This window comes from Microtus pennsylvanicus, chromosome 1 (assembly GCF_037038515.1).
Source record: "Microtus pennsylvanicus isolate mMicPen1 chromosome 1, mMicPen1.hap1, whole genome shotgun sequence".
NCBI classification, from domain to species: domain Eukaryota; kingdom Metazoa; phylum Chordata; class Mammalia; order Rodentia; family Cricetidae; genus Microtus; species Microtus pennsylvanicus.
The window spans coordinates 152,486,053-152,495,429 of NC_134579.1; the positions used below are offsets into that span (position 1 = coordinate 152,486,053).

The 9,377-nt window shown below is 45.8% G+C and overlaps 1 protein-coding gene across 1 annotated transcript; it reads left to right on the plus strand.

Moving 5' to 3' along the window:
• Nucleotides 1–3,586: 3,586 nt before the first annotated feature.
• Nucleotides 3,587–9,109, plus strand: LOC142831956 (leukocyte immunoglobulin-like receptor subfamily B member 3A). Its single transcript, XM_075942380.1, has 9 exons — nucleotides 3,587–3,643; nucleotides 3,808–3,843; nucleotides 4,026–4,310; nucleotides 4,448–4,750; nucleotides 5,472–5,774; nucleotides 6,085–6,135; nucleotides 7,044–7,160; nucleotides 7,730–7,808; nucleotides 7,886–9,109. Exons 1-9 carry the CDS (start codon nucleotides 3,610–3,612, stop codon nucleotides 7,932–7,934), a joined length of 1,257 nt encoding a protein of 418 aa, XP_075798495.1. The 5' UTR covers nucleotides 3,587–3,609; the 3' UTR covers nucleotides 7,935–9,109.
• Nucleotides 9,110–9,377: the final 268 nt, after the last annotated feature.

Consider the following 9,377-nt stretch of genomic DNA (forward strand, 5'->3'; position numbering starts at 1 on the left):
AGATATACGAAATTTTGGGATCCTGTGTTTGTGTAAGCTGCAGGAGGAGTTTCAGGACAGGAAAGATTTAAACTGAGAACTGAGAACACGGCAGGAGGAAGCCGTGGCTGGCCTTGACCACAGAGGCTTCCTGGGAGGAGTCAGTGACCTGAAGCTGGGGGTAGGCTGGACAGGACAGAGGCCCAGGTTGTGGCAGACAGGGAGGAGGCAGGTGGATTTGTTTGGGTTATGGGTTGTTGAAGGTTGTTAGGGAGAGTTGAAGGTGTTGGGGGAGGAGGAAGGTAGGTTGGGAGAGGAACTTTGAAAAAAAACAGCAAATCTGGTTTCAGAGCAGAAGGAAAAACAGGGACTGCTGTTAACAGCTCTAAACTACAGTGAAGATTTTTGTCAGCAGCTGCGAAGGGGGTGGAGGACAGGAAGTTGCCTATGGCAGTAGCTGCTGGGACCCCTAGGGCCTGAGTAGCAGGACCTGAGACTATGGTGCCTGGGGGGAGGGAGGATGGACACACAACTACAGTGGAAATGGCTGGCTTGGTCAGCAGAGGTGACAGGTCACTAAAGATGCTGGCCATGGCTTTCCTTTGTTATATCAGTGGTGGGGCAGTGAGCTTCTGTCACAAACTTTCACAAAAATAGTAGATGAAACTTTCCCAGGTTTGTTCCATGTTTCAACAAGAACATCAGTATCTCCTTACACAAGAGGACCAGCATAGTTCACAATCTCAAAAGACATTAGAGACAGTGTCCTAGACCAAAAAGGTAGCAAGTAACATACTCTGTCATATAAGAAGAATGACAGACATGATCAATATGGGTTCTTTCTATGAATCAAGGTTAGTTTAAAAATTTCAAACATCAAGCTAATATTTTCCATGCACAAAAAGTAAAAGGGAAGCATGTTTACTAGAATAGATAAAAAGAATTTTATGAAAAGTCAGTATGTCTTCATAAATGTGAAAATTGACCAGTGTTCACTTATTGTAAATTAATTTACAAAACACAGATGAAAATATTCTTCTGTTACATAAAGTGACATATTTATCCTAGAAATTTGTAACGGCATCATGAACTCCACAGTGCCCTAGGCAAATTCGTGGCTTGCTAGTAACAGTAGTGATGGGCACAATTCAGTTATGGAGCTGTAACTGCGAAGGGTGTTACAAGAAAAGATGTCTTCATTGTCCGCTATGTTCAGCAAGTCCGGTTTTATCCCATGCTTTTTCAGACCAATGGGTTTTTGATCCTACTGCACGTACTGGCTTTGGGGGAGCCTAGGCAGTTTGGATGTTCACCTTACTAAACCTGGATGGAGGTGGGCGGTCCTTGGACTTCCCACAGGTCAGGGAACCCTGATTGCTCTTTGAGCTGATGAGGGAGGGGGACTTGATTGGGGGAGGGGGAGGGAAATGGGAGGCGGTGGCGGGGAGGAGGCAGAAATCCTTAATAAATAAATAAATTTTAAAAAAAAGAAAAGATGTCTTTATCTACAAACAACTTAATGTTATAACTAGAAAATCCTCAGGGCACTTTCACAAGGAAAGTCTTGAGTGTCTCAAAGTCACTAGAGGGACAGTATATGAAAGTTAACCTAATTAAAAAGAAGCACTCAGAAAAGCTTATCACCTGAGCCATGTGTAAATACCATAAATACATCATGAGAATGGAAAAACCCTAATCTACTAGAGAAATGAGCTTCCCCACCTCATTTTCAGGTGATGTCCACTGTGGCGGTGAGAAAGGTAGATTTTTAAAGTTACTGACAAGCCAGGAGGGTGAAGGAAGTTGTTGTGGGCTAAGAAGCCTACACAAACACCACACAAGTCCTACTGAAAGATCCCCAGAGAGGACCTTCCTCTCTGATGAAGACCCCAGAACCAGGACACTCCGAGACCAGGCCACAGGATGCAATTAACAGGAGGTTTATTGAGTAGCACAGGTACCTGCGGGCAGCAAGTCTTTCGTAGGGCTTGCGCGCCTGCAGACTGGGGGAAAGTCTTTTTATAGGAAAGAGGGTAGCAGAAGCGGATTACAGAAGCAAATGCATGGTTATTGGTCAGCTGGAATGGGCAAGGGGCACAGGTGGTTTTTCCTTTCCCAGAATAGATGTATGGGATCAGGTATCCTGTTTTTTTCTTGGTTCTTCCTTTCCCAGCCCAGATGTATGGCAACAGGCTTCCTGTTAATTGATTCTATATTCTGCCTTGCAGCCAGGAACCCTGACCTCACTCTGCATTTACATTGTTCGTCAAAAGCCTTGTGGAATGACGTTACAGCAGCTAAGCTGGGATCTTTCGTAGGGGGAATTGTTTCTCCTGTGAATTGCTGATATTCTAAGTTGGGCACATGTGCTGGCTATAGGCATCCTGTTTCCCCTAGGCAAACGGGATGTTCTCATGAGAGCCGGCTAGCTGCAGGTCCTGAGAGGGTCCTGAGGGTCTCAAGCGGACAGGATGTTTCTCATGAGAGCCGGCCAGCTGTGGGTTATGGGGGGGTGGCGGCTGGGCTCGTTATTGCTGCTAACTTAATGCTACTAGGTAGGGGTCTTTTATTCTTTCACTACCACCACAGAGACCCCTCATGATCTAGCACCAAAACCATCTGAAACCTGCACCCACTGGGATATGGACAGGAAATCGCCCAATGCCCCAGACAGCCACACACACAAAGTATTGAGTGTGTGCTGCCAAGAGGGGAGTCACATAAATACCAAGAAAACCCAATTTGAAGACCTAGCTACACAGATCCGACCCAGCACCAAAACTGAGTCTAGACAGAGAGACTCTTTCATGCCACCATGAGCAGCAAGAACTGTCCTCAGCTGGTTAGAAACATAAAGTTGCAGAATTAAGCTAGCCTATTTCATGCAGCTATGGCTTAAGTGACTATAATTTATAAAGAATAAACCATGAATGAGGTGTCCAGGAGGTAATGATTGGAGGACAAGCATGCAATCAGGTTTCTGGTGAGTCGCTTTCTCACTGAGAACATGTCGCTTCTGCTGTGGTTGAATATCCGGTATTGAGGTCAGAGAAAGAAGATGAGATGCCATCTGTTGAGGCCACAAGTCTTCTGAAAGAGGTTCTGTGAGGAGGGTCTGGCCCTAGAAGTGAAGGACTCCCAGTGGAGAGTCCTTGAGCAAAACTGGCCAGCCACAGACCACTCTCAGCTGAGAAGTTCCTTCTCAGGAAGACACTAGGACTATTTATTGCCAAGTCCTGGCCATTCATAACATGAAAATCATTCAGACAGATATAGAAATTCCATGGAATTGCTGCTTCTGTAAGAAGAGACTATAGCCCATCACTGGCCTATGAACCTAACACACAGGAAGCTGAGGGAGGGGGATAAGGGGTGTGAGGATTGTCTGAACTTCACGAGGCTCTTTTTCAAAAAAATAATTAGAGAATATAGATCCTGCTTGAGCTATATCACTGGAAAAATCAAAGACAGTTGACTGGAAAGGGAAGTTCCTCTTTCTGTAAGACTGCCGAAGTGACAGCATTGTGGTAAGAGAGAGAACCCACCACATAACAAGGCCACACCCTGTGTGTCTTCCCATCTGGCTAGGCTCTGTCTCCAGCCATCTACAAGGCTGTAGCCACAGATGTCATGCCTGGAACACTCACAGCTTTCCTCTGCCTTGGTGAGATGTGAAGAGGGGACAGAACATCCTGCTGTGGGCTGGGGCTTCACTCCACAGCCAGGCCTTGTTTTACCAAGGCATCTGAGGAAGTCAGAAGGCAACTGTGGAAGGGAGGGTCTACTCAGTCCTTGGGGACAAATCTCTCACACGGAACTCTCTTCCAGGACTGACTCTGAGCCTCAGGACCCCAATACATACAGGTAAGTATGTCCTCAGGTTCTCAGGTCCTTCATCCTCACTGAGGACAAGGGAGCATCTCTGGGCAGTGGGCATGGAGAACAACAGATGTGGGCTGATGCTGTGAAATTGAAAAACATCCTGGGGCAGAGTATTGGGATCCAAAGCCTGATGTCCTATGGCATAGATATTGATTTCCTTGCAGGGTCACTTCCAAACCCTGTTCTCAGGGCTGAGCCAGGATCTGTGGTTGCCAATGGATCTCAGGTGACCATTATATGTGAAGGAACCCCAGATGCTCGGGATTACTATCTTTATCAAATTGGAAACCAAGGTTCTTTGCAGAGATTAACCCCGATGAAGCCTGGAAACATAGCCAAGTTCCTCATCCCAATTATTCAATGGTCCCATGCCGGGCGATATCTCTGTTTCTATCACAAGCCTCCTAGACGGTCAAAGAAGAGTAATACTCTGGAGTTGGTGGTGACAGGTAACGGTTCCAGCCTAAGTTTCCATATTCAGGAAAGGCTCTATCTGTTCTCAAGAGTGTTTCCCTCCCACAGCTCAACCCCGAGGGACAATGTGGGTTGTATGATCCCATGTAACATGTTACTTTCTTCTGTCTAGGGTACTTACTCCCCAAACCCCTGCTATCTTCCCTGACAAGCGTTGTGGTTACTTCAGGAGAGATCATGACCTTCCAGTGTGCCTCATGGGAGAGATACAATGGTTTTGTTCTGACCAAGGAAGATGAGAAGTTCTCCAGGCTCCAGGACTCACAGTATATAAACTCTACCAAACAATTCCAGGCTCTTTTCCACACAGGTCCTGTGACAATCAGTCATACAGGAATATTTAGATGTTACGGCTACAAAAATAGTACCTATATGTGGTCTAATCCCAGTGACTCCTTGGAAATACACATCGCAGGTGAGGTAGCCACAGCAACTGTCTAATCATTTTTCAGACCCGTAAGCTCTGGTCCTTGAGGAGTACCATGTAAGAGGGCACTGAAAGAAACTCCTAGCTCTTGAACTAGAGTTTTGGAATGGTAAAGAAATATTACCTGCAGGACATGATGGGAGGGGACTGATATGGTTCAGGAACCATCTGTCTTCCTTCAAAGGCTGTCCAGCATGCCCTCCTTCCTGACCTACCATAGTCCTATCCTGGAAAAGCACTAACCCATCAGTGTTTCTTTGATATCAGCTTCAATGAATTTGCTTTGTTCAGGGAAGAGAAGGAGGAACTGGCTTCTCCTGGCACCCTGGGCTACAATCCCCGATGGGTACTTGGGCTAACTTTCTCTCATGAGTGCTCCTGTGATTTCATGAGTGTTCCTGTCATTGGGCAAGTGTAGATGACATGGTATACACCTATTCTCTTCTGAGAGATCATACCCCCGCTGTCCTCTTGGACACCCTGATCATAAATTCAGAGCCAAACCAGTCCAGTCAGAGACCCGCAACTAGACAGGATGTGCTCTGGAAGTCCAGGCTGTGAAGGTCAAAAGGAAGTATGTTTTTTCATAAAGGTACAGATGTAGAGATGAAGCTGAATCAGTGTTACCCAAGTCCTTAGAGACTAGTGCTGGTGAGGTTTCAGCTCAGGTCAAGGTGAACAATTTTTCATCCATCCTTCTTCTCTCTAGGACAGTTTCGTGACACACCTACCCTGTCCGTGCTCCCAGGTTCCAGAATGTCCTCTGGAGAGGATGTGACCCTGGTGTGTCAATCATCGCATCGAAGGAGTGGTTTTGTTCTGTCTAAAGAGGGGACTGCCCACTCACTTCTGTATTTAAGATCAGTGCTGCAAGATAAGCTATACCAGGCAAAATTCTTCATGAGGAATGTGACCTTTACCCATGGGGGCACCTACAAGTGCTATAGTTCTGAAGACTTATTACCCCACATGCTGTCATACCCCAGTAATGCTGTGGAGCTTGTGGTTTCAGGTAAGTGTCTTTGACTTCTCTGAGCTAAAATGGTAACCCCTGAGACTATGCTTGGAAGAACTCTTAGCTAGAATATGAGTGACAGGAAAGAGGGAGGGTCAGTCACATTGATATTCACCAGCCAAAGTTGAAGAACCTAACATTTGTCCTTTAAAGAATTCCCATTTCACCTCTATTAAAATTAAGAAAGTTCTAAGTGGCCAGCGGGAGACTCTTGGGTAAATATCTCCAAGGCAGATGTAAGACAATGAGAGACAACATCTCCAGGGTCAGTCTCTTTCCCTCACACTCCACTTGTTTTATTTCCCAGGGTCCTCTGAAGACCCTGACTTCTTATCCGAAGAGCCCATTCCAACATTTGGTGAGTGTCACTGGCCTCTCTCTTGGGAGCTTGCTCCATCCCCAGGCTGCCTCCCAACGGACAGCACATCTATACCTGGTTGGTTACTCTGTCAACTCAGAATGTGTCTAAGGACCCAGAGGCCAAGCTGAGATCTCAGCAGCATTGCAGTATCCTAGAGTCTTAGAGCCTGGAATGAATAGGGGGACATCCATATAGAGATGTTAGAGCTCAGACTTGTAAGGAGCAGATGGGTACAGCGGAGAACAGAGCACCAAGCCCTCTATTTGTCCATCATTCTCCAGCATGCTTTGGAAACTAGGTTCTTGCCCAGGAGAATCCAGGCCCTGGGAATACTGAGGAAAGTGTTGAGAATTAGGTTCTAGGGGTCCAGAGAAAATTATGGTTTGGTGCAGGCTTTTTTTCCTTTTCCTTTTCTTTCTTTTTTTTAAATTTGACTTACACAAGCCTTGACTCTGTCTGGGCCTCTGTTTTTCAAAATGTGAAGGGGAGAAGCATAGTACACATTTTTAAGTTCCTTTCAGCAGTGACCTAAGTTGGGACTTCCCTTGACATAGGAGACTTCCAGAACCTGGTTCTGCAGTAAGCCTGTCCCCTATGCCAAAGTCATAGTGACATGTGACAGGGTGTAGAACAGGACCATAGCAGGGTATTCGGGCTGCTTCCCTCTAGCTTATGGGATTCATCCTTGGTGTAAGGTGCAGTGCTGGAAGTTAGATTTCATGGTTTCAAACCCCAGATTTACCTCTTCCAGGCAGGTGATATGGCATAATGTGAGAGGGCATGAACGCTATTGTATGACTGGGAGAAGGGCAGATAATGGGTGTAAAGACCCAGCGTAAGTCTTGCACACAGTAGATATTCAGGAGATAGCATGGTTCCTTATTCCGGATGTCATCTTTCCCCAGGACTTGAAAGGTGTCTGAAGGTTCTATTTGGAATAGCTGTGGCCTTCCTTCTATTGCTTCTTTTTCTTTCCCTCCTCCTTCTCCGTTGCAAGCTTCAAGAAAAACGCAGAAAAATGGGTGAGTGGGTTTAAATATTGGTGACCAGGGTCTGAGAAGGTGGTGGGGTCCCCTATGTTCCATCAAATCAGGGGTCAGGCCATCAAGGAAAGCAGGTCATTAGGGTCAAGTCATCAGGAGATCCATCCAGACTGGGACAAATGAACTTAAAAATACTTCTGTAAAATCTCAGATGAGAAAATGTGATCTCGGGCTGGAGAGATGGCTCAGTGGTTAAGAGCATTGCCTGCTCTTCCAAAGGTCCTGAGTTCAATTCCCAGCAACCACATGGTGGCTCACAACCATCTGTAATGAGGTCTGGCGCCCTCTTCTGGCCTGCAGGCATACACACAGACAGAATATTGTATACATAATAAATAAATAAATAAATAAATAAATAAATAAATAAATAAATAAATATTAGGAAAAAAAAGAAAATGTGATCTCAGTACCTGTACAGATGTCAGGTATTCTGTATAATTTTCCCTCTCCTGGAACTTATCCCGTGACCTGTAAAGGTCCCTCCTTCACAGCTATCTGAACTTAAGGGGGCTCCATCTTTCTGTCTAACAATCTTCTCCCTCTTTCAGCCCGGAGAGAAACCACCAGTGTACAACTTCTTGCAGAGGCTGTGGAGCCAGTGACTATGGACAGAGGTCCTCAGAAGAGGTAACTCAGCCTAGAGACATAAACTCCCACCTGCCGGACATGGATCACTTCCAAAAACCATCATTTTGTCTCCACAGTTCAATTTCAGCTGCTGCCATCCATGAAAAAAAAAAAAAACCTGTGTGAGAGAAAAAAGATCCTGAGTAGAGAGATGCCCAAGGTCTCAGTTCACAGGGCAACTGGAGAGGCTCTGGTGTCCAAACTCTGAGGACATAAACCCTCACTATAGAACCAGGATATCACTACACTCCCGTGCTTTTTCTATTCATCTTCTGCTTCACACAACCTGAGGTTGATGTGGAGCTGGACAGTTGGGTGAGGTCCCTGTGTTCACTTTATCTGAAGTGCTAAGAAGTTCACCCAGAGGACCTTTTCTCCTCTTCTGCTCTCTCTCTCTCTCTCTCTCTCTCTCTCTCTCTCTCTCTCTCTCTCTCTCTCTCTCTCTCCCCCTCCCCCCAGCTCAATAACATCATAACTGACCACTCCTTCCTATAAGCGCCTTCCTCCTGTGTGTTATGGCCTCACTCTTTCCTGGCTTTCTCAGCACCACATTTGGCTCCTCCATCCCTTCCCTTTCTGGCTTCTTGGCATCTGTCTGGTTGTTAACATGTTTCTGGGAATCTTAGAAGATCACATGAATAAATGAGGCTAAATGTTCCCAATACTCCAGTCACTCCCTCACTCCCCCAGCTACTACAAGGCTCTCTGCCGGGGATACAGTAGAGCAAACTCCCTAGCCATGAAGAGACAGTGTGCTAACAAATTCGCAGTGTATGCAGTGCAAAGTGTTTGTGGAAACAAAGCAGAGCAAGGGCTGGAGTATGTGCAGCACTGAATGGCTTGCGAATCACAAGGGGTGAGCCTGAGAGGTGTCATCACTGAGGGGAACAGTGGATGTAAAGGTCCATGTAGACATCTGATAGAGCAGCTGCAGGCAGTGGACACAGCAGTGGCAAAGAACTGGAGCACGAAGACAGGTGATGGGAGGCATGACAGCAAGAGTAAGAATGCCAGGATTAAGGGTCATGTGGTAGGGAATCCCAAGATCCAAGAAGGAAAACAGGAAACAGCCTGTAAGGTGGTGAGAGTCTTGACTGTAGGTGCAACCTACTACTTCTCTTGTGCAATAATGTTTCCCTTCCTTTCCTCCCTATTCCAGCTTTTAAACCCCACTCCCTAGGAAAGTAATCAGTTAGAATGTAATTCACTCTATATGGGAGACAAAGAAGATAAAGTTGTAAAAATAGGTTCCTTTCTGGATATTTGACTCTCTGTCTTTGAGACTGTGTTACAGAGATTGTGCTGGCATCCAATAAAACTACTCCTTGCAAATGATCCCAGGGTCCTATTTCTCTCTTCAGAAATTCTGCAATGTCTCTTGGGGGTTCTTTCAAGAGATAGTAAAAATATATGTGTGTGTGTGTGTGTATGTGTGTGTGTGTTTATATATACATATGTGTGTTTGTATAATCCTGTTACTTTCATGTAGGTGTTCCAGAGGACTCATTAATCCATAGGAGATTAATCTTCTTGGCATCCTCAGGCAAGAACTGCAGAAACACAACAGAA